The sequence below is a fragment of the Oryx dammah genome, unplaced genomic scaffold (genome assembly GCF_014754425.2).
Source record: "Oryx dammah isolate SB20612 unplaced genomic scaffold, SCBI_Odam_1.1 HiC_scaffold_17, whole genome shotgun sequence".
NCBI classification, from domain to species: domain Eukaryota; kingdom Metazoa; phylum Chordata; class Mammalia; order Artiodactyla; family Bovidae; genus Oryx; species Oryx dammah.
This window is the reverse complement of record NW_024070201.1, coordinates 74204787-74226075: the sequence shown is the minus strand read 5'-3', so window position 1 is coordinate 74226075 and position 21289 is coordinate 74204787. Positions and strand designations below refer to the sequence as shown.

The window sequence follows — 21289 nt, the reverse complement described above, 5'->3', positions numbered from 1 at the left end:
GCTTCCTCGAAGGGCTCGTTGGGACCCGGCGGCAGGTCGGAAGTAGGTTGGAGGTGTGGCGGAAGTGGCTGGGGAGTGAAGGGACTGGGAGGGGGCGGTTCCCCGTGAGACAGAAGAGCCGGATGTTTGCAGATCTTTGACAGGCGTGGCAGGGAGAGCGGTGCCCCTCCACGGTGAGCTGCGGGGTGCTGGGTCTCCCTGGGGGGTGACGGGGGCAGGAAAGGGACCGGTCAGATCTTCTGAAGGAAGGGGGTTCGGATGGGGAGGATCGGAGCAGAACCGCGGAAGGGTGCGAGGATGGAGTGGGGCCTGGGAACCTGGCCTTCCCACTGCGCGGGCTCTGCTCCACTTGGTTCTGAAGTGAGAGGACTTTACTTCCTCGTTCCTGGGCGCCTCGCTGGCTGTCATCGAGCAAGCTCGTGGGAAGGGCAAGTCTCCCTGGTCCCAGCTGGGCAAACACGAAGACCAAGAGGTTTGGGGGAAGAAGTATTCCACCTTTGCCATTTCTCGGGTTACATTTTCCTCTTCGTGACATGGGAAAATTACACCCAAGCCGGGTTTGGTAAACCATGAGTTTCTGTGCAGATGTGATTGTAGTTGGAAGTTTTGCCGCTGTGTTGTGAGATTTGCATTTTCACAATTCTGGAGTCCCACCTAGGAGGGCGATCCCAACGCCAGAGAATACGATTTCATGTTGTTTATTCCAGTTATCCACAGAGGAGATTAGGGAAGAAGCTTTACTTTGCCCTTTTTGTAGAACTTTGAGAATCTCTTGAATAACAGTCTCTTAGAGAATACTGAAGGAATTGACCTGCACAAAGGGACCACCTTAAGGTAGACATGGGTTAGAATCTTGACTTTGCTGTATGACCCTAAGCAATTGCCTTATTATTACTTTTTTTTTTTTTTTCTGGTGCTAGGTTTCTCAAACTGTAATGGGTTTTACATACCTCTCTTGTTTTACATACCTCACTGGTGCTGTTGTGAAAAAGTAATTTGTATCCAGCTCACAGGAAATGGCAACCCACTGCAGTACTCTTGCCTGGAGAATCTCATGGACAGAGGAGCTTGGTGGGCTACAGTCCACGGGGTCACAAAGAGTCAGACACGACTGAGCGACTTCACTTTCACTTTCATGGGTGGTTGGTTCCCTTTTCCTCTCAGGATACAAATTGACTTGTTCTGTTACTCAAAAAAATAACTGAGCATCTACTCTGTGCCAAATGTAGTTTTGAGTAGGTCAGGCAGGATTTCTTAAACAGGAATTCTCAGAGGGCCTGTGAATCCCTTACATTTCATGCAAGATTTCACGCACATGCTGATTTTGTTGAGGGAAAAAGCCACTAATTTCTCCAGAATTTCAGAGTTCCAGGACTTCTGCCTAAAGTGAGTCTTGAAGATTTTTGTAAAGGTCGACATTTTACCAACTGAGAAGGGAAAATTTACTCTGAGAGTAAAGGCTTCCCAGGTTGCTCAGTGGTAAAGAATCTATCTGCAATGCAGGAGATATGGGTTCTGTCTCGGGGTTGGGAAGATCCCCTGGAGAAGGAAATGGCAACCCATTCCAGTATTCTTGCCTGGGGAATCCCCATGGACAGAGGAGCCTGGTGGGGTCACAAAAGAGTCGGACATGACTGAGTGACTAAATAACAACAAAAAGAGTGTTTTGCAGAGTGGTGCAGGACTTGTAAGCGACAGGAGTCTTAGGCAGCCAGGATACTTCTTTTCCACTATTTTATGTTCCAGTTTCCCTGTACTAGCCTCCCTTCCCCTCCCACTGAATGGGAGCTGAGCTTCTGGGCTCACTTGGGCAAAAGCTGTTAGTTGGAAAGTGATGAGAGAGGCCAGACTGGCTGGGAGGTGGAAACAAGAATGATTAGTTGTGCTGGTAAAGGAGGTTATGGGGCAGGAGAGAGGTCAGTTTGGAAGACCTGGCAAAATGCAAGAGTTACTGGAAGAGGTGGGGTTAAACTCATCTCCCTTTGAGAAAGTGTCCCTCTCCCTCCCTCATACATACTTCAACTCCCAGCTGTTTCTTCTAATCCTGTTGTCCACTTTAGCATAAGTATTTTAGACCGCTGGACAATTATATTTCTGGGAGGAACCTTCACTTCTGTAGACGAGGAAATTAGGCCTAGATAGGAAGAAGACTTGCTCAGCATTTTGTGACCCACGCAGCTCTATGGCCCAGGTCTCGGTGTATCTCTTCCCATGCCTTTTTCACAGCATCAAATACCCACCGTGAGCAGGAAGACTTCTCTGGAACAGCTGGGGGCAGGGCTGAAGGAACTCTTGGTCTCTGGGCAATAACCTAGCAGAGGGGATGGAGAGAAGGCTCAGGCCTGGAGAGGGTTCCTGTGAGCTGCATTCTGTCCCTGTTACCTGGTGAGAGGGGTCCCCGCTGGGGGAGCCTTCACAGCCTCCTGGCTGAATGTTGGGGCGATGCTTATTTCTGAATTAGGTGTTGGAGGGTCGAAATGGAATGGGGAGCTGGGGTGAGGGGTACAGAGGCACTCAGTGGGAGAAATGCCTTCCCAAACAAGAAAGGACATCTTTCTAGTGTTTGTGGAAAGGGACTTGTGCTCTGGTGATAAGCAGTGAATAAGGGTAGCAGGTAAGGCCAGAGGACAGGAAGAGGAAGAAAAAGAAGTTGTGGTGTGCTTTTTGGGTGGGGCAGGGGAGTTGTTTGGCGACTCAGTTTTGGCTCCAGACTTTCAAAGAGCTTTTACCACTGAAGCAGTGTGGTTGCTCTGTTAACACGGTAGTTGTTGCTAGGTTGTTGCTACATAAGGAAGTAGGGAGCCGCCAGTTTGCCATCCAGAATCTTTGCCAAGACGTGCACAGGAGGTTGTCACGTCACTCAGAGGTGTCCAGGGTCTGGATCTGGGCCCACAGTTCTCGCCTCTTCTCCCCTACCCGCGTCTGGGTCTTGTCTGCACTCCTTATCTGCCCTGCTGAGTCTCTGACCATATATGTCATTTTTCGGGGCTCCAGGAATGCAGTGGACTTAGAGCAGCCTCTCCTGCGGGGTTGGCCGAATGGGTTAAATTAAAACTCCCCTCCCTTACACATCTGGTGAGCTGGTGAAGGCAGAAGGGGTGAACTTCTCGTCAGGGCCGAGGGCAGAAGGTGCCGCCTCCAAGCTGCATGCAGCCGCGTCCCTAAGGCCAGACCCCAGACCCGAGCAGACCCAACGTCAGAGCTGGCTCTTCTCCTTGCCTGCCTGTGGCTGCTGCTGTGCTAGTTTCCACCTCCCGGATCTCTGCACTCTGGGTATTGTGGGCTTCCTCCTTCCCCACCTGTACCCTCCCATCCTTAAGGTGGTCTGAAACCGGCATCAGGAGGTCCCCACAGAGTAGAGTGGGCTTGGGAGCCTCCAGGAACCTGCAGACTGTCCGCGGTGACTGGCAGGCAGATTGCATTTCCTGCTGCTCGATCCTGTTCTGGGGCAAACCCAGCTGGGCCCCTTGGCTGTGGCCTTTTTCCTTCACCCTTATTGCCTCTGGCCACCTCCTGCTCCCAGGACCACAGCTGACCTGTTTCAGGCAGGGGTCTGGAGCAACCCTGTGCTCCTTAGAGTCTTGCAAAATCTCTTCCCCGTAACTGCTGGGGTCTGGGAGGCGTCCGTGCTCTATGACCGGAGAGGAGAGGGGCACGGGCCTTGACCCTCCGCAGCTGGGATGGCATGGCTGACCCAGCAGGGCAATGGGCAGTGCAGGGTGTGGCGCAGCCCTTGCACATCCAGCTGGAGGGGCCTGACGGCGGGCACTGAGCCGTGCCCTCTGTTGCCTCAGCTGCCTTTCCTGACAGCGTGCCAGAAAACCATGGAGCCAGGAAAGCCAGGAGCTCCATGGTGCTCTTGGCACGGGGGAGAGATGTTAAGGAACAGGGACAAAACAGGGGAGCAAAGAGTGGGGGCCAGAGGGCTTGCCGTAGAAGTCATGGGTGAAGAGAGTGTCTCACTGAGCAGCCAGCTCCCTTCTGTCTCTCAGGGTTCTCTGTGGGTTCTGCCGTGTGGAGCTGTGAGGTGCAGGCTTGGCCATGGACCCGCTCTCAGAGCTGCAGGACGACCTGACCTTAGATGACCCCAGCCAGGCTCTGAACCAGCTGAAGCTAGCTTCCATTGATGAGAAGAACTGGCCCTCAGATGAAATGCCCGACTTTCCCAAGTCAGGTGGGTGCGGCCTGATGTCAGCAGCCTTGGGTGCCTTAGAAGGGGAGACCCACCTGCACTTCCTGTGGAAGGAAGACCCTGGGAGGACGAGGTGGGGACAAACAGATCAGCCCCCATCAGAGCAGACCAGATCAGATGAGGGTGGGGCTGGGGCACAGGCCTTACCTGGGGAAGGGCCAGAGAGCACGAGTCTCAGAGGGGGACGTTAGCGCAGCCCCCGGATCGTCCCCTGACTTTGCTGTGTTCCTCAGATGACTCCAAGAGCAGCTCCCCAGAGCCTGTCACACACCTGAAGTGGGATGACCCTTACTATGACATCGCCCGGCACCAGATCGTGGAGGTGGCAGGTGAGCGCCCCCTGCCCCCTAGCCTTGCACCTTGTCCCCCACAGTCCGCACTCCTGGCTTAAGGAAGCCAGCCCCTCCTGCCTGAGGGCAAGGGGCTGCAGGGGAGGGGCAGGCTTGACCCCTGACCGGGGAGCTCTTCCGGTTCCATGTACCATTTTTGTTTTTCTTTTCAAGTTCACTTTATTTTTGCTTGTTTTTTAATCAGAGGATGATTGCTTTACAATGTTGTGCTGGTTTCTGCCATACAGCCACAGAAATCGGCCATCAGTGCATGTGTACACACGCACCCCTCGGACCTCCCTCTGCCCCCCCACCCCCGCCTCGCCTCCTCGGCCGTCACAGGGTGCTGAGCCGAGCTCCCTGCACGTCGCATTCTTTCAACAAGCAGACTCACTTGTGAAAGCCGCTGGGTCGGTCACCCGCAACCACCTCCCGACCTGTGACCTGGTCTCCGTTGGCGGATGGCGTGTGGGAGGCGTGCTGAGAGCCCTGGGTGGTATTCCCAGGTCTGCCTCTGAGCGCGTTTCCTCCTCACAGGGTTGCTCAGAGGATGACAGCGGTGAACATATGTCTGGCCCAGCCAGAACTTAGTTGGCCCTGACCACTGACGCCCTGCCCTTTGCCTCAGGTCAAGTTTTCTACCCCAGGAGTTCCTAGGAATCCCAGGGAGGTGCCAGTCCCTCTGGGGAAACCCCACTCTAAGTCGGGAATGGCAGAGCCTCCTTGCGGGACTTAGGAGCCACGTGACTCCTGGAGCATCGGGTTCCCCACACATGTCCTACCTGCTAAGAATGGGTGTGGGGGCCCCCTCGAGTCTTGGCCTCAGTGCGTGCCCACCCTGCTGTTCATAACACGGGGCCCAGAAGACCCCTGCAGCAGGGAGGAAGCAGAGACATTGATGCCCTGGTTTCTGCCCTTAAGGTCCTCCTGCTGAAAGAGGAAATTGAAACTGTAGGATCCTTTGTCTTTCCTTCAGCTGTAAGCAGGGTGGCAGCATGGCCCTGCTCTGAGGTCTTGGGGTGGAGCCAGATGGCTTGTGGCCCCCGGAGCCCTGTGCTGTGCTGGCCGAGGGGTACCTGGAGGCATCCGGCCACAGGGAAGGGGCAGGGAGCCCCCCGTCTCTCCCGAATGCTGGGCTCGGGGAGGGGTGGGGAAGTTGAGAACGTTGTTCCTAACGTTTCAAGGTGTTTCCTTGGCATCAATGTCCCTGACGCCTACCCTGGTCTGGTTTAGAGAACTTGGTGGTGGCCTCTCTCAGCCCTACTTCAGCAAGGCCAAGAGTTCTTTAGTGATCCGGTCCTGCCCTGAGCACAGGAGGGTCCCTTGAAGGTTTAGAACTTTCCCTGCTCTGGTTGGGAGTGTCTGATGTGAGGGAGTCTGTCTCCTGACCCCCTCCTGGTGCGCATGACCAAGTCGCTGGCACAGCAGGTAGGCTGCCCCCAGCCCCCGCAGGTGCGACCCTTGCGAGCCGGGCGGCAACTTGTTTCTGTCTCTCCAGGGTGTGATGAGCCTGAGGGGGCCCAGCCAGGTAGGTGTGTTGCTGGCTCTCTGTGCTTGGCCTTCTCTGGGCTGTGGATCAAGAAGGGCTCTTGGTGGAAGCCAGGTGGGGCCAGCTTAATTGCAGCCCCACTCCCGGGAGCTGGGAGCTGGTGGCGCCGGGGCCAGGGAAGGGGGGTGGAGATCGCAGAGGATTCTAGGAGGTTTGACAGCGTGGGGGCTGTGCGGGCACATGTGCAGAGCCCCAAGGGCACAGCGCCCCAGAGGAGGGCCCAGTGTCCCACTTACAAGGTGCTGGGGCAGCTGAGTGGCGGAACCACAGCCGGAGGGAGGGGGCCTTGTCCACGGTGGGTCGTGGGGCTGCTTGCAAGCCATGGCCTGGCCCGAGTGCTGGCTCGGGGCCCCTCTCGGGGGGCATCCCCCGTGCGTGTGCCTCTCTGACTGCTGAGAGGTGTTCGGATTGGCACTGCCCGAGCAGGAGTTGTTTGATGAAGACTATGGCAACGTCCGGGGAGTCCAGTTTCCTGGCCTTGGAGCCCCTCCTGCAAGGGAAAGTGGGTTATGTTCCCTAACTCCTCTGCAGTCCTCTGTTGTCCTTGCTGGCATGCTCCACAGTCAAATCTGATTGGTCCACGTGGGTTCTTTGCAGTGACATGCTGGTAAATGTTTAATAGTTGGCCCTCCAGAAAGGAAAAAGTAACCAAATACTGTTACTGTAATATTTGTAGCATTTTCAGTTTTTACCTGCCAATAGCAGATTTCAAGCCACCAACAGTGATGTCAGCTGGCTTGCAGTATCGCCAGCAGTTTAACCTTTGCGCAAACATGCCCCAGCTCCCACCTCCCACCTCCTTGGCCGCCTGCTCTCAGGTTGTGGGAGGGTGCTGGTCCGGCCCGTCCAGAATGCCTGCTGGAGGAGGCGCGCTGTGGCTGACTAACCCCCAGGTACCCCTGGGAAGTTCCTGATCGGTGTCTGGGGAAGGCAGAGGTTTCATTCTCAGGCAGTTGGTCTTTTCCTGGTGCTGTTTCACAAGCGCCGGGCCTGCCCTCTGAGCCCTCTCCCTCAGTGCTCTGGGGACACAGCTCCTTCTTTCCCTTCAGTCTCCAGGGTAGAAGTCTGTTTTCTTCTGAGATGAAGAGGGGACTCCCAGGCCTTTTTCATGCATGAGTCTTGGAGGAGCAGTTCCCCTGCCTACTGGCAGATGCCTGAGCCACCAGGACTTGGGCAGCTGGGGCTCCGCTCCAAGGAGGAGAGGGCAGGTGCCGGGCCCGGGGCTTACCCTTGCCTCGTTCCTTGCTGCTCTGAGATTCTTGCCATCCGGTCTCTCCCTGACCGCCCCCCACCCCCAACTTTGTCCCTCATCCCCATCCTGACTTCACTTGCGTTTGTAAAACATTTACTCTGGAATAAGCCCAGTAGTCAGCATTGATTCATTGAGGAAAAATGTACACTCTTTCTTTCACGGATCGTACAGTCCTGTGAAGTGGTTCTTGAAGTGGTCAGGCGGCCTCCTTGGATGAAAGGTATGGCCCCCTTTTGCAGAACACACATGCACGGACTGGTAATATCTCTTCTCTAACATCATGGCGTCGGTGGGCGCCCATTGGTGGAGCCCCGGTTGAGGACCCAGTGTCCCATTTACAAGGCGCTGGGGCAGCTGAGTGGTGGAACCACAGGCCTCTGGCCTCTCACCTCGGCTGCTTGCTTAACCAGTTACCAGCTCTTTAAATCCCAGGGCCCTGTGAGCTCAGACCTCCCGCCCTGCCAGAGTCCTCAAGTCTGCCAGCCAGTGTATGTGTGAGTCACTCAGTCGTGTCCAACTCTGTGCAGCCCCATGGACTGCCGCCCACCAGGCTCCATTGTCTGTGGAATTCTCCAGGCAACAATACTGGAGGGGTAGCCATTCCCTTCTCCAGGGGATCTTCCTGGTCCAGGGATCAAACCTGGGTCTGCTGCACTGCAGGTAGATTCTTTACCATCTGAGCCACTAGCCAGTGAGGGTCACCTTACTGTTGGAAGGCAGGGATGACAGTCTTTCAGAATCCTCGATGCTCCTCCCAGCGTTCCCCCTGCACCCTGGGTGTTTCCTCTATTCAGAGAGGAGTAGAGAGATGATGCATTCCCCTTCCCCCCAAAACCTCCTTCCCTGCCTCTCCTCCAGCCACAGGGTCATAGTAGGAGGCCGAGGGGTTATTAAGCTCCCGACTGTACACAAGTCTAACCTTCGTCCTTGCCCCCTGCCAGCCTGCTCTTCCTTCTGTCGAAGTCAGTGGGAGGTGAATCAGAGCAGGCAGCAGAGCCACCCCCCGCTGGCCGCTAAGGAACCCAGCGCCTCAGGATCTGGGCCAGGCTGTGAAGGAGAACAGGTGACACCTGCTTCTTCAAAATAGACCTGCTGCTGGACGGAGCTGCACCGTCTCCTCCTCAGGAACGCTTGCAGAAGGATCTCGGCTTATGAAGTCTGGAGAAAGTCTGCCCTGCGCTTTGGGAAACTGCCTCGAGCAGTCTCATAACCCAGATAGCACCGTGAGCAAACTCAGAAATAGAACCGTGCTGGGCTGACCTGTGCCAGGCAACCGGCGCTTCCTGAATACCCATCACGTTGCTGGGCTCTGGACCAGCACTGGACATTCAAAGTCAGACAAGGCGGCACCCGTCTGTGAGCTGTTCATCGCTTCCAGAAGAGACAGACATGAAGATAGTTATACAGGGGAGTCAAATCGTCATGGCAAAGATCGGTGACAGTTCACACGGGAAATTGCCCCTGGCCTACCCCGGGGAAGGAGGAGAGACACAGGCTTCTGCTTGGGACAAGTCTTAAGGGTTTAGAGGAGATAGCAAAGAGGAGCAGAATTGCCTGGAGGAAGTCCTGTCTGTCTGGCATGAGAAGCAGTCGCTGAAGCCGCCTGCTGTGCACTGGCCTGAAAGTGTGTGGAGTGTGAGCCTGCCACGGCGGGGAGATGGGGCCAAGCCTGGAGAGTCCTGTGAGCCTTTCTGAGGGGCTTTTACGCAGCTCAGGATGGGGTTCAGGAGGAAAGGGGAGTCAAGGCAGGAGAGACAGGCACAGGTAGATGTTTCTAATTCTCTACGGCTGGAAGTTGGGGCAGTTTAGAAAGAAGAATGGAACCAGTCTCTGGGCCTGATGGGAAACCTGATCCAGGAAATTCTGGGAGGGCCTTTCTGAAAGGCCTAGCCCCTTTCAGGGCCGACAGAGGCTTGGCAGTGTTCTGAGTGGAGATGGGATTGTTGGAGGGGTTGATCCAGAGGCTGGACATGATAGACTCCTAGAAGCCTGGGAGGTGCGGGCTCAGGCCAGAGCACCAGCAGGGACTGAGGCCATGCCGCCCACATTCCAGAAGCCTGCCTCAGCCTTGAGCAGAAGGGCAGAGCCTTGGCAAAGCACTGAGTCCTGGGTTAAGTCACTGACCAGAAGGATCATGAAGACCATGGTTCATTAAACATGGAGAAGAACACTCAGTAGTAAAGTGTCAAGGAATCCCTTAGTCCTCAGAGTTGAAAGGCAGACATGTGGGCTGTGTAAATGTTTTTTTAATTTGCCTCTGAAGGAGGGGCATTAGGTGAGTGTGGTCTGGTGACTCTGGAGAGTGTGAGGCTAAAGATGAAGGGAAAGGCCCTGGGACATGGGGCACGGGGGACCGAACCTTATCCCCACCCGGCTTTGCTTGGGGTCCTTGGTCCACACTGACCCTGGAAGAGCATCTCACCTTGGGAGGCTGTCTCGTGTCTCAGAAGCTCCCCGGCTTCGTGACAAGGCCAGATGGTCAGACCATGAAACAGTGACTCGTTTTGGACAGACATCCCTCAGGGATTTACACCATGAGCGCTTTTCCAAAGCATCATAAATTCCTCTGAACTCCATGTTCTTTAGAATATCCTTAAGGAGAAAGAAATGATTTGTAGAAATGTCCAGAGATCAATCAACTGTGGCCAATAGTTCTGATAGTAAAAATCAGGAAGTGCTGTTAGTAGTCAAGAGCAAGACATGACTATTAAGTCATCAGACTGATTTCCTCGGTGGCCCCAGGCTTTCTGAGAAGGTGGCTCCAAGAAGTTTTTCACATACAGGCTGCTCAGAGCAGGTGCTTCTGGGATAAGCGTGGAATTATAAGATGTATGGCAGTTGCTTTGGCGGCTGTGACTTCTTTTGGGTTTTCTTTAGTTATGGTGAAATTTACATACTGTAAAATTAGTGGTTTTAAGGTGTTTAATTTGGTGGTGGTTAGTACATGCTCGCTGTTGTCCAACCACTGCCTCTGTCTAGCTCCATCATTTCATCCACAGTGTCACCCATGCCAACCCTCATAACCATAAGCATCAGTCCCTATTCTCCCTTCCTCCCAGCACCTGTAACCACTGATTTGCTTTCCTTTGCTACAAATTTACCTACATAGCTCATATGAGTGGGACCAAACAGTGTGTTTCCATTCAGGTTCTTTCACTTAGCACCCTGGTGTCAAGGTTCACTCACAATGTGGCATGCATCAGTGCTCCCTGCCTTTTTATTGCCAAGCAGTAGTCCACTGCACAGACACACCACATCTTCTTTATCCACCCATCATCCTCTGATGGACATTTGGGTGGTTTTCCACCAGGCGTGACTTCACAAAGTCATATTGTATTTTTTATACTCCGGGTCAGCAGCCCTGAGAGCACCCTGTCCCTCTTTCTTCAGCGACACGCCCTCGAGTGCAGGCAGCTGCACAGAGGTCTGTCCACCTGGCCCCCGAGCTAAATGGCACAGGTCTCCAGGCCTGGCCCCTTTCAGATCCTCGCCTGACTGCTTGTGGCTGATCGCGCACCTACTGTCTTCCATCTTTCTCCACACCTAGGAGATGACAAGTATGGGCGGAAGATCATTGTGTTCAGTGCCTGCCGAATGCCCCCGAGCCACCAGCTGGACCACAGCAAGCTTCTGGGGTGAGTGCCCACGGGGGGTGGGGGGGGGCAGTGGTGGGCACGTGCCCGGATCCCTCCTGTGGTGGGAGGCCATTTTCCTTCCTGCCCCCTCCTGCCCTGGGAGTGCCGGGCCAGCCACCTCCCTCAAGGCCTCCCCTCTTCTGCTGAGAAAAGGGGGTCTCATTTTGTTTGTTTATCTGTCTTTGGCTGTGCCGGGTCTTCGCAGCTGCACCGGCTTTTCTCTATTGCAGCAGCTTCTGCTGTGGCGGAGCCCGGGTTCTAGGGTGCTCGGGCCTCGGGAGCTGCAGCACGCAGGCTCGGTAGTTGCGGCTCCCGGCTCTGGAGCACAGGCTCAGTAGTTGTGGCACCCGGGTGTAGCTGCTCCGTGGCATCTGGGATCTTCCCGGACCAGGTGTTGAACCTGCATTGGTAGGTGCATTCTTTACCGCTGAGCCATCGGGGAAGCCCTGGTTTTTTTTTTTCTTTTTCATAATTTTATTGAAGTTTGACTGTGCTGGGTCTTCGTTGCCGTGCGGGCTTTTCCCTAGTCGCGGTGAGCGGGAGCTTCTCATTGCCGTGGCTTCTCTTACTGCGGACCACAGGCTCCAGCGCGCACAGCCTTCACCAGCTGCAGCTCCTCAGCGAGCCAGTTTACATCTGGGGGGTGGGCTAGGAACCATACCCGATTTCTAGTCCTGGAAGCCATCTGCGTGACCTTGGCAAGTGGTCTTCACCTCTTCCAGCTTCTTTTCACTTTTCTTAGGGGATGATACAGTCCTTGTTCCTTGTAGGAGTGAGATGCTGCTCGGGAAAATACTTTGAAAAGTCAAATACTGTCCAAACACGAGGCCTGATTAAGATGATGATCAGTCTGAGGCGGTTACAGTTGTTCACCATTTACATGAATAATTACCATTAATTGTATTTTATGCCACATCTGGTGAAACGACTTCTGTACCTATGTGGATTCTGATAGCCAAATGGATGAAATAGCTCTGGTTGGTCTGGAAATCTCTGGAGGCAAGTTCGAAGGCTGACTGAAAGCGGAAGTTTGACAGGCTCTGTTCTGATAAGTGTGGGTCCCTGGGCCCCCACCAGGCCTGCGCTGGGCCCATAGCGCGTGTGGAGACAAGGCCATAGCTGCCTTCCTCCTGAGGCTCCTCCTCCGTGTGTGCACAGATTCCCTTCTTGCGCTCCTTTCCCATCCACTTCAAAGCACTCCCCGCGGCTGAGAATGTCTGCCCTGCCCTTACCGGCTCTTTGGGGGTCCGGAAAGGTTGTGGATGTGGAGGGGCTGGTGTGGGGTCAGGGACAGCCTGAGGCTGCTGCAGCAGAAAGGCGCAGGGGCGGGCGGGGGTGGCGGAGTGCAGTCTGCAGTCCTGTGAGCCGGGGCCGGGCTGAGTCTCTGCGGTCCTGTGTGACTGCTTTCCCTCTAGTCTCCGGAGCCCTCCTCCTGGGGCTCCTCAGCCGTGCGGGCAAGCAGAGCCTTTCCCAGGCCTGTCCTATGGCCCAGCCAGGAACAGGCCAGGGACCCTCGCCTGAGGGGGGCTGAGTCACATGCCCTCCTATCTCTCTGGTTTTATCTCAGCATCTGGCAAGACATGGGACAGACTCCTGGCCAAATGATGGTCCAAGTGGGAGGAAGTCAGAGGAGGGAAGGTGGGAGAGCACCCAATTTTCAGGAGCGAGCTTGCCGAGTAAGGCTGCCCCCTACTTGGGGGCTTCAGGAAACCCTCTGTCCCATGTCCTGTCTTACCCCCTCCACCCAGCCTGGCAAGGAGACACTTTCATCTCACATCAGTCCTGTCATCTTCTTTCCAGTCTGATTATCTCAGGCTTGGCTTTTCCCAGCTATCCAGTCAGATCTGGGGGGTTGAAACAGAAAGTGCCTGAAGCTTGGATGCAGACCAATGAAACTGCAGCCTTGCCATTAACTAGCTGCGTGCTTGGGTCAGGTCTCTCCTGAGCCCCATAAAAATAAGAATTGTGCTCATTTCACGGGATGGTGTGGGCCTTAGGTAAGAAAATATACGTGAAATGCTATTGTATTCATCTGTATCACAGATTTCAAGAATTTAGAAAAATGTAGATAGTGATTAAGAAGTATAGAGAGCGATAAAACGTCCCATAAACCCACCACCTGGAGAGAAAAACCACTGGTAATATTTTAGTGTATTCACGTCCTATTTTTTTTTTCTGTAACATATATTGGACTCTATAGTCAGTTTTATATAGTACATGATGTTTTTATCTTCTGAGCATTAGATATTCCTCAAGGACATCCTTTTAAAAAATTGTTATCGAGATATATGTATTTAGGAAAGCAAGCACATTATGTATACTACTTGATGAATTTTCAAAAATTAAATATACCCATGTCATCCACACCCACAAACCTCCCTTTGCTCTTCCAGTCACTGCCCCAAAGTGTAGTCGCTGTTCTTACATCTAGCTTCACAGATTGGTTCTGTTCGCAGAAACATCCTGTGGGGTATTCTATTTATAGATGTCCTGTGATTTATTTAACCAATTCCCTATTCTTGGACACTGAGTTTGCTGCTCATTTTTCCCCCCATTATAAAACAGGCTATAATGAACAGCCTTTTATTAAAACATTTCTGTCCATCTCTGATTAGTTCCTTGGGATAAATTCCTGGACACATTTTTACCAGGTCAAACAGTATGAACATTTTATAGCTTCTGATAAACATCACTTCATTGCCCTCCCAAATGTCATAACATTTATCAAAGGATGAGTGTATTTTCACTACAACCTTTGCTGTTTTATTTATCTTTGTAAATAAATCAATCGTGCGGCACGCGGGCTCTTAGTTCCCCCACCAGAGATTGAGGCCGTGTCCCTTTCAGTGGAAGCTCTGAGTCTTGACCACTGGACCACCAGGGAAGCCCCTAACTTTGCCATTCTACAGTTGCAAAATGCCCTCTTTTTATGTGACAGCTTTTTTTGCAAAGTGCTCAGTGTGTATAAGGGGTAAATTATTGTGCAGTGATGATGATCAGAATTAAGATAATCAATCTGGCATCAGACACCTCACGCGCCCACCAGTGCTGTCCCAGCTGGGCACCCGTGGACCAGTGTTCAGGTTATCCTCTCTGGGTTAGGTCAGATTGTGTCTGGGCACTTAGTCCCATCCTTGGGCACTTTTCCCAGCTCCTTTCCTCCTTCCCCGTGTCTCCTTGGAAGCCCTTAGCATTCCTGCGCGCCCAGCCTCCCCACCTGGAGCAGCGTTCCTCCTGGGACCTGGGAGCTGTAGGCCAGGCGAGATGAGGGTTTTCCCCAGGGCTCCTCTTCCTCTCTGGAATTCATATTCATTCACTTCCTACTTCCCCACCTCAGATGAGCCCAGCGTGTGTGTTTGTATTAGATGGTAGGTATTGTGCTGTGAGGATTGGGAACTTGACTGTGGGTCCTTGGTCCACAAGCTGTCCAGAAAAAACCCTGGAGCAGGAGAGGAGGCCCCCTGTCCACTCTGATCCCCTTTCACAGTGCTCCGCAGCCAGCCCTGTGGGTGTGAAAGGCAGACCTGTCCCATGATCAACGTGGCCACACTCGGAGTCGGTTCACCTCCAGGCTCTCCCACAAGCTTGACCTCTCTGAGCCTCATTGCCCTCACTTGTAAGAGGGGAATAGTGTCAGCTTCCATTATAATGAGGAAGGCATGAGATACTGTGTGCAAAGTGCTTGGTAGACACTGAAAGCTCAATCCTGATGAATGGTGACCGCCATCATCCACTCACAGCAGTCCCGGGAGCGGAAAGGCTGTTCCCATGTTGACTGGAGGTATGTGAGGCGGCTCCAGTAAGAGTCCTGGTCTCCTGACTTCTAGTCAGTGCTCAGGAGAACTGTTGTTACTGTTATTCCTCGCCCAGCCCAGCTGTTCCTCGTCCACAACACCGTGACCCGTTGTGCAGCCAGAATAGACCGGCGGGCCGCGGGGGTGGGCAGAGGGGACAGCTTCTTGCTGTCTTCCCCGGGCCTCCCCTGCGGACACGACAGGCCTGAGTGGGGCTGTCTCTTGCAGGTACCTGAAGCACACCCTGGACCAGTACGTGGAGAGCGACTACACGCTGCTCTACCTGCACCACGGCCTCACCAGCGACAACAAGCCCTCCTTCAGCTGGCTCCGTGACGCCTACCGGGAGTTTGACCGCAAGTGGGTGGGGGCCTTGGGGGAAGGGCCAGGGCCCCTGGGGGCCAGCACCTCCGCCCCATGCTGGGCTGCCCTCTGCTTGGGCAGGAGTGTGTATTCCATGCCCCGGGGGAGGCGGGTGCCCCCCCACCTGGGTAGACGGAACACTAAGACTCCCAACTTGGAACGGCCTGGGCTTAAATCCTTTTCTCTGCTGACTCCCTCCATGGCCTTTCGTGCTCCTTAAGCTCTCCGAGCCGGTTTTCTAATGTGTAAAATAGGGCTGCAGTGGCACTTCACCTGGCAGGCCTACCGCGAGTCATCAAGTCAGGAAACGTGCATCAAGGCCCAGCTCTGCCTGCCCCTGAGCGCCTGCTCTGTCTCCGCAGGTACAAGAAGAACATCAAGGCCCTGTACATCGTGCACCCCACCATGTTCATCAAGACCCTGCTCATCCTCTTTAAGCCCATCATTAGGTGTGTGGGTCCAGGGCGGGCACTGGTCTCTCATGCCCCACTGTGAGCTGTGAAGCAGGTCCCCAGGAAGCCACCATTTTCTGGGGACAGACCGGTCAGGCCTCTGCCTGACCCGGGTGGTCCGCTGAGAGCGCGCGGAGGCCTGCTGGAGCCAGCCCGCCCTGGACCCACACGCGCTCTCTTCCCACCAACAGCTTCAAGTTCGGGCAGAAGATCTTCTACGTGAATTACCTGAGTGAGCTGAGCGAGCATGTGAAGCTGGAACAACTGGGGATCCCCCGCCAAGTGCTCAAGTGAGGCCGGGGCGGGGGCCGTGTGTGCCCGGCGGGCACTCTACATGCAGGTCATGCCTGTGGGGGGGAGGGTGTGCTGGCCAAGGGGAGAAGCAGCCTTGAGACCCCCAGGATTCACCGAGGATGCAGATGTAACGAGAAAGAGGCAGTACATGGGGTCAGAGTGAGCGAGTTCAGGCCCCATATCTGCCGCTGAGAAGCTCTGTCGCTGAATCTTTTTTTTGTTTGTTTGTTTTCAGTGGCGTGTAATCGCTCTACACTGTTGTGTTCGTTTTTGTTGTATAGCCATGTGAATACGCTCTGTGTACACAGCACAGCTCCCTCACCCTGGAGCCTCCCTCCCTGGTGGACAGAGTAGGGGAGGGAGAGGGGGGGACTAGGTGAGAGAGTAGCCCTGAGATAACAGAGAGCCAGTGGGAAGCTGCCGTCTGACACCGGGAGCTCAGCTCCTGCGCTGTGATGTCTTTTTGAAGTCTTCACTTACTCCTGGGCAAAGCTGGGTTGGTGGGAGGACTGAATGAGGTCATCCGTGTAAGGCAGCCCAGTGTCTGACACACAAGAGTTGCCATAGTGACCCCAGAGCCGGCGGGGCCCGACCCTCCCCACTGCTCCCGCAGGTATGACGACTTCCTCAAGTCTACACAGAAGAGCCCCGCGACCGCCCCCAAGCCTATGCCACCACGGCCCCCTCTGCCCAACCAGCAGTTCGGGGTCTCCTTACAGCAGTGAGTACGCGAAAGGTGGGGTGGGGCCGGCATCCGGGGACCGGGAGGGCGGCAGGGCCCTCACAGCCTCGTGCCCGCAGGCTTCGGGAGAAGAACCCAGAGCAGCAGCCCATTCCGCTTGTGCTGCGGGAGACCGTTGCCTACCTGCGGGCCCACGGTGAGTGCCCGGCGCGCCCTCCGCCCTCGGGGAGCTGCGGGGCAGGGCTGGGCGGGGTCCCACGTGCATCAGTACCCGCCCTGACCCGGATGGGAAGCCCAAGGCGCGCGGAAGGGGTTGGGGGAGTCCACACGGCGCCCCAGAGCTCTGAGACTCACCAGGCCCGGCCGTTTGCCAGGTCTCACCACTGAGGGGATTTTCCGGAGGTCGGCCAACACCCAGGTTGTCCGGGAAGTTCAGCACAAGTACAACATGGGTGAGTGGCCCCCAGGGATGTGCTGAACCTCGAGGGCCGGTGCAGATCGTGTGTGTGGTGTGTGTGTGGTTTCTGTGGCATTTGATATGATTACACGGGTCTCACTCCTGCCTGCTTGTCCCAGACCCACTTCCTCCTAGGTGAGGTTTCTGGAGGGAGGCGAGGAACGGGCCATGGTGTGTGTGCAGGGCCGGCACTCAGCGCCCGGCCGGCCCTGCGCCCCAGTCTCGTGGGAGGCGGGGCTTGTGGCCAAGGGGGCGGCCAGGATTGGCTGCTGGGCTCCGGGCCCCGCCCAGCGCCTTTCCGCGCCCCGCCCTCGCGTCTCCAGGGCTGCCTGTGGACTTCGAGCAGTACAACGAGTTGCACCTGCCGGCAGTCATCCTCAAGACATTCCTCCGCGAGCTCCCCGAGCCCCTGCTCACCTTTGACCTCTACTCGCACGTGGTGGGCTTCCTCAGTGAGTGGCCCCCTCTCCCCTCCCCAGCGTCCGCAGGGTGGGGTCGCAGCTGGCCTCAGAGCGCGCCTGTCCGCCCAGGAAAAATCTGCTTGGGGGTCTCCCTCGGGCCTCCTGATAGGGCCTCCCGAACCAGTCCGGCCATGGGCCCGTGTGACCCAGGCGCCCATTCCTCACAGACATCGACGAGGGTCGGAGGGTGAAGGCCACGCTGCAGGCCCTGCAGACGCTGCCCGAGGAGAACTACCTGGTGCTGCGTTTCCTCACCGCCTTCCTCGTGCAGGTAGGGCTGGGGGCCGGCCTCTCCGCTCGCCTGGAGTGGGGGCGGGGGCCGCTGCTCCTGGACTTGGGTGTCGGAGCGGGAGGCAGGGTCTGTGGTTTCCGCCTGCAGCGCCCCCTCCAACCCCGCCGTTCCTCCCGCAGATCTCGGCCCTCTCTGACCAGAACAAGATGACCAACACTAACCTGGCCGTCGTCTTCGGCCCTAACCTCCTGTGGGCCAAGGACGCCGCCATCACCCTCAAGGCTATTAATCCCATCAACACGTTCACTAAGTTCCTCCTGGATCACCAAGGGGAGCTCTTTCCTAGCCCCGACGGCAAGGGGCTCTGAGTGCCCGCCCCGCCCGCCCCCTGCTCCGGCAGCCCCCACTCTGGACTCTCCCTCCTGGCTTCAGCCTTACAAATGCCAGGGGGTCCTGCCCAGAAAAGGGGCTCTGAGTCCCCTTGGAGAGGGAGGCTGGAGCCCACCCCCAGACAGCTCCTCCTCCCTTTCTGGCTGGCCCACCTGGCCGGCTGGAGGCCTCACTGTAACCACAAGACCTTCTCTCTTCGCCTTATACTTCTCACTGCCTCCTTGGGTCCCTGGCTCCTGCGAGGCTCTGCGGAGCTGGCCGCGGCTCTTCGGCCGGGAGGCCTGGCCCCAGCAGCCATTCCCCTGCTTCCTCCTGCCTCTCTCCCTGGCAACTGGAGATGCCAGAATCACTGCCGGCTGGGCTGGTAGCCGGGGCTGGTCCTCCCTCTTCTGCCTGCTGGGGAGCGAAAGGCTAAGCTGGCTGGACTGGCCCTGCTGAGGCTCTTCCCTGTTTGGCTGCAGGCCTGGTGGTAGGCACCCTGTTCGTGTCATCTCCCCTCTGACGGCTCAGCCTTTGGCACTTCCACAGCAAACGGATGGCAGGCAGGAGTCCCACAATGGCCTTCTCTTCTGCACATCCTGGGTCCGCCTTTCCCAGATGGTACTGCCCCCAGGGCATCCTCACCGCCCCCCGGTTCTCCTGCCCGGACTGGGAGCTTGGGGGACGGGGCTGCGTCCCTGCCTCCGTTCAGAAGAGACGCCCCACTCTCAGCCCTAACACCCCCTAGGGTCCGGTGAGACCAGTGACCAGCAGCCCCCGCCCACCCCCCGCCTTGCCTCTCCCCCCTCCCCACTGCCAGATCCTTGACCTCGTCTGTTGTGGAGTCATGGGGGGCCCTGCTGGCTGACTCGGGGCCTCAGATGGGTGGTGGCTCCTCCAGTTGCGGACTCCGGGAGGGGCCGGGTAGAGACTTTGCTGCTTAGATTGGCCCCTGCCAGGTAAGTTCTAGCAGCCTCCCCCTGGGCCTGGTGATGGCGGAGGCCCCTCTTTCCAGCTGTCCCTTCCTGGTGAACCTCCTTCCTGAGGCCTCGGCCAGAGCCCACACCGTGGAGGCCTCACTGACCAGCCCTGCCCCATCTGCAAGCTGGGCGTGGCCTGGGGCCTGACCTCACTGGGCTCTGTTCCCAGGACACTGGTGTGTCAGGACCCCCGAGGATGGATGTGGCTGTTGCCAGCCGCACTGTCTCCAGGCCAGGCCCAGGCTTCTGCTGTCTGCCTTCCTTTGTATATCAGGTGTTGCTCACCATCCCATTTACTGGGGAGCCTCGTGGATCTGTTTGGTCTCTCTCCTGTCCCCAGCCCCCACCCCGCCCTCACCACTAGTCTTTACCCTGGGGGCGCGGGGGACCTGTACTGTGAATCAAGTGTTCACATTCATACTTAATGACTTCCTTGGCACCAATCATGTATTTTACCTTTGCACTTTTTATATTTCAGTAAAAATCAAGATGGAAAACTTTGCATCTGGCTGATCATAGAAGTGGGCATGGAAGCTCAGAACCAGGTGGGAGGCTCAGAACAGTGTGGGGTTGTGGAAGAGGGGCAGAGGGGCTGCAGGCAGCCCCTCCTCGTCCGTCTGACCCCTTCCACATCCTGCTGGTATGAAGACAGCTTTCTGAGCGTCTTCGAGGCTTAGAAGCGTGAACAGTTACCTTCCATTCTTTCTGCACCTGTAGCATTCCAGCTGGCCCCCAATCGCCAAATCCTATTAACCAGGACCTCTGTCCCCCAAACAGAGCGGATCATAGCATGAGCTCTGGAGTCAGGCCAGGGTTTGAATCCTGGTTCCATCACTCGCAACCAGTTCTGGTAATTGTCATGCAACTGGTCCCGTCGCTGAGACTGTTGCTTCGTGTCTCAGAAGATCAGAAATACAGTTGCCCTTCCTAGATGTGGGGGATGTGTTCCAGCCACCCCCACCCCGAGATACCAAAATCCAAGGGTGTATGAGTCCCATATATAAAGTGGCGCAGTAGTTGCAATATAACCTCCATACATCTTTTCTTTAAATCATTTCTGGATTACTTAGAATACCTAATACAATGTACACGCCATGTAAATAGTTTCGAACATGCAGCAGATTCAAGTTTTTCTTCTTGGAACTTCCTGGAATTTCCCTTTTCCAAATATTTCTCTATCCAAGTTTGGGGGAGCTCTCAGATGTGGAACCCACAGGTGCAAGGGCCAACCATAATGTACACATGGCCTAACAGAATGAGTGCCTGGTGGAAACTGGGATGATGGTCATGTCGCAGATGAATGAAGTGTCAGGCCCACCCTCTGGTAGCAGCCAGGGTTGGAGCCCTCATCTCCTGACCATTCTGGCCCTCCCTATATTTCCCTCAGCCGGAGAACTTGGCTGTTTCCATCTGCTACCCAGTTGCGTGGAGGCTATGAAAGATCCAGCTTGCCTCTTTTGAGCAGGTTTGGCTTTGATTTCAAGGTTAAGATAGGGACTTCCCGGTGCTCCAGTAGCTAAGACTGCATACTCCCAGTGCAGGGGGCTTGGGTTCCATCTCTGGTCAGGGAACTAGATAGATCCCACCTGCCACAACTGAGTTCACAGCCCGTAACTAAAAGATCCCACCTGCCACAACTAAGAACTGGTTCTGCAAAGTTAATATTTAAAAAAAAAAGGTTTAAGATGGTAAAATTTGTTATATGTATTTTACCACAATTTTAAAAAATGGTATGTCACAGGAGCACAGGCCGTAGTTTCACTTGGCACAGTGACCAAGTTCCAGCTGTTAGCTGCTTGCCGGCTGATTGCAGTCAGGAGGGTATGGTGGCCTCCGTCAGGCCTGTTCTTTTATCTCCTCATTGCTTGATTTGGTGGAGGAAGGCGGGCCAAGGCTGTACAATCAAGGCAATGGTTATAAACGTTGAGGCGTTGAGCTCCAGGAAGCCAGTCCCCCTCAGCCCGCCCCCTTTGTCCAGATAGCTCAAACAGAAGGTGCTGGCCACCTGTCTCCCTGGGTCTGCCCAACTCTAAGCTGGGTGACTATTTGGAACAGAGGAGCGGTGAAATGATGAGGAAATGATGAGGCAGGCGGTCGGGAGACAGTTGTTTGTTTGGGTTGGGCTCTGGCAGGGCCTCTGCTGAGTGACTCAAAAGCCAGTTTACCCCTGCCTTGGCAACGGTGGGTCTCTAGGGGCAGAGCATTAGAACGTGCTTTAAAGGAGTAGGACACCACCAGATGTGGGGCA

At 55.6% G+C, this 21289-nt stretch overlaps 1 protein-coding gene across 2 annotated transcripts; it reads left to right on the top strand.

The window, feature by feature from the left end:
• The first annotated feature begins 52 nt into the window (after positions 1-52).
• On the top strand, positions 53-19543 carry ARHGAP1 (Rho GTPase activating protein 1). 2 transcript variants are annotated; one of them, XM_040259141.1, is made up of 13 exons: positions 53-173; positions 3993-4174; positions 4426-4521; positions 10870-10957; positions 14980-15111; positions 15477-15563; positions 15758-15856; positions 16474-16581; positions 16662-16738; positions 16917-16994; positions 17323-17451; positions 17628-17731; positions 17872-19543. In XM_040259141.1, exons 2-13 carry the CDS (start codon positions 4042-4044, stop codon positions 18058-18060), a joined length of 1320 nt encoding a protein of 439 aa, XP_040115075.1. In that variant the 5' UTR covers positions 53-173; positions 3993-4041; the 3' UTR covers positions 18061-19543. The 2 variants fall into 2 exon arrangements, with proteins under 2 accessions (XP_040115075.1, XP_040115076.1); XM_040259142.1 differs by lacking the exons at positions 53-173; positions 3993-4174; positions 4426-4521 and adding an exon at positions 4696-6049.
• The last annotated feature ends 1746 nt before the right edge of the window (positions 19544-21289 follow it).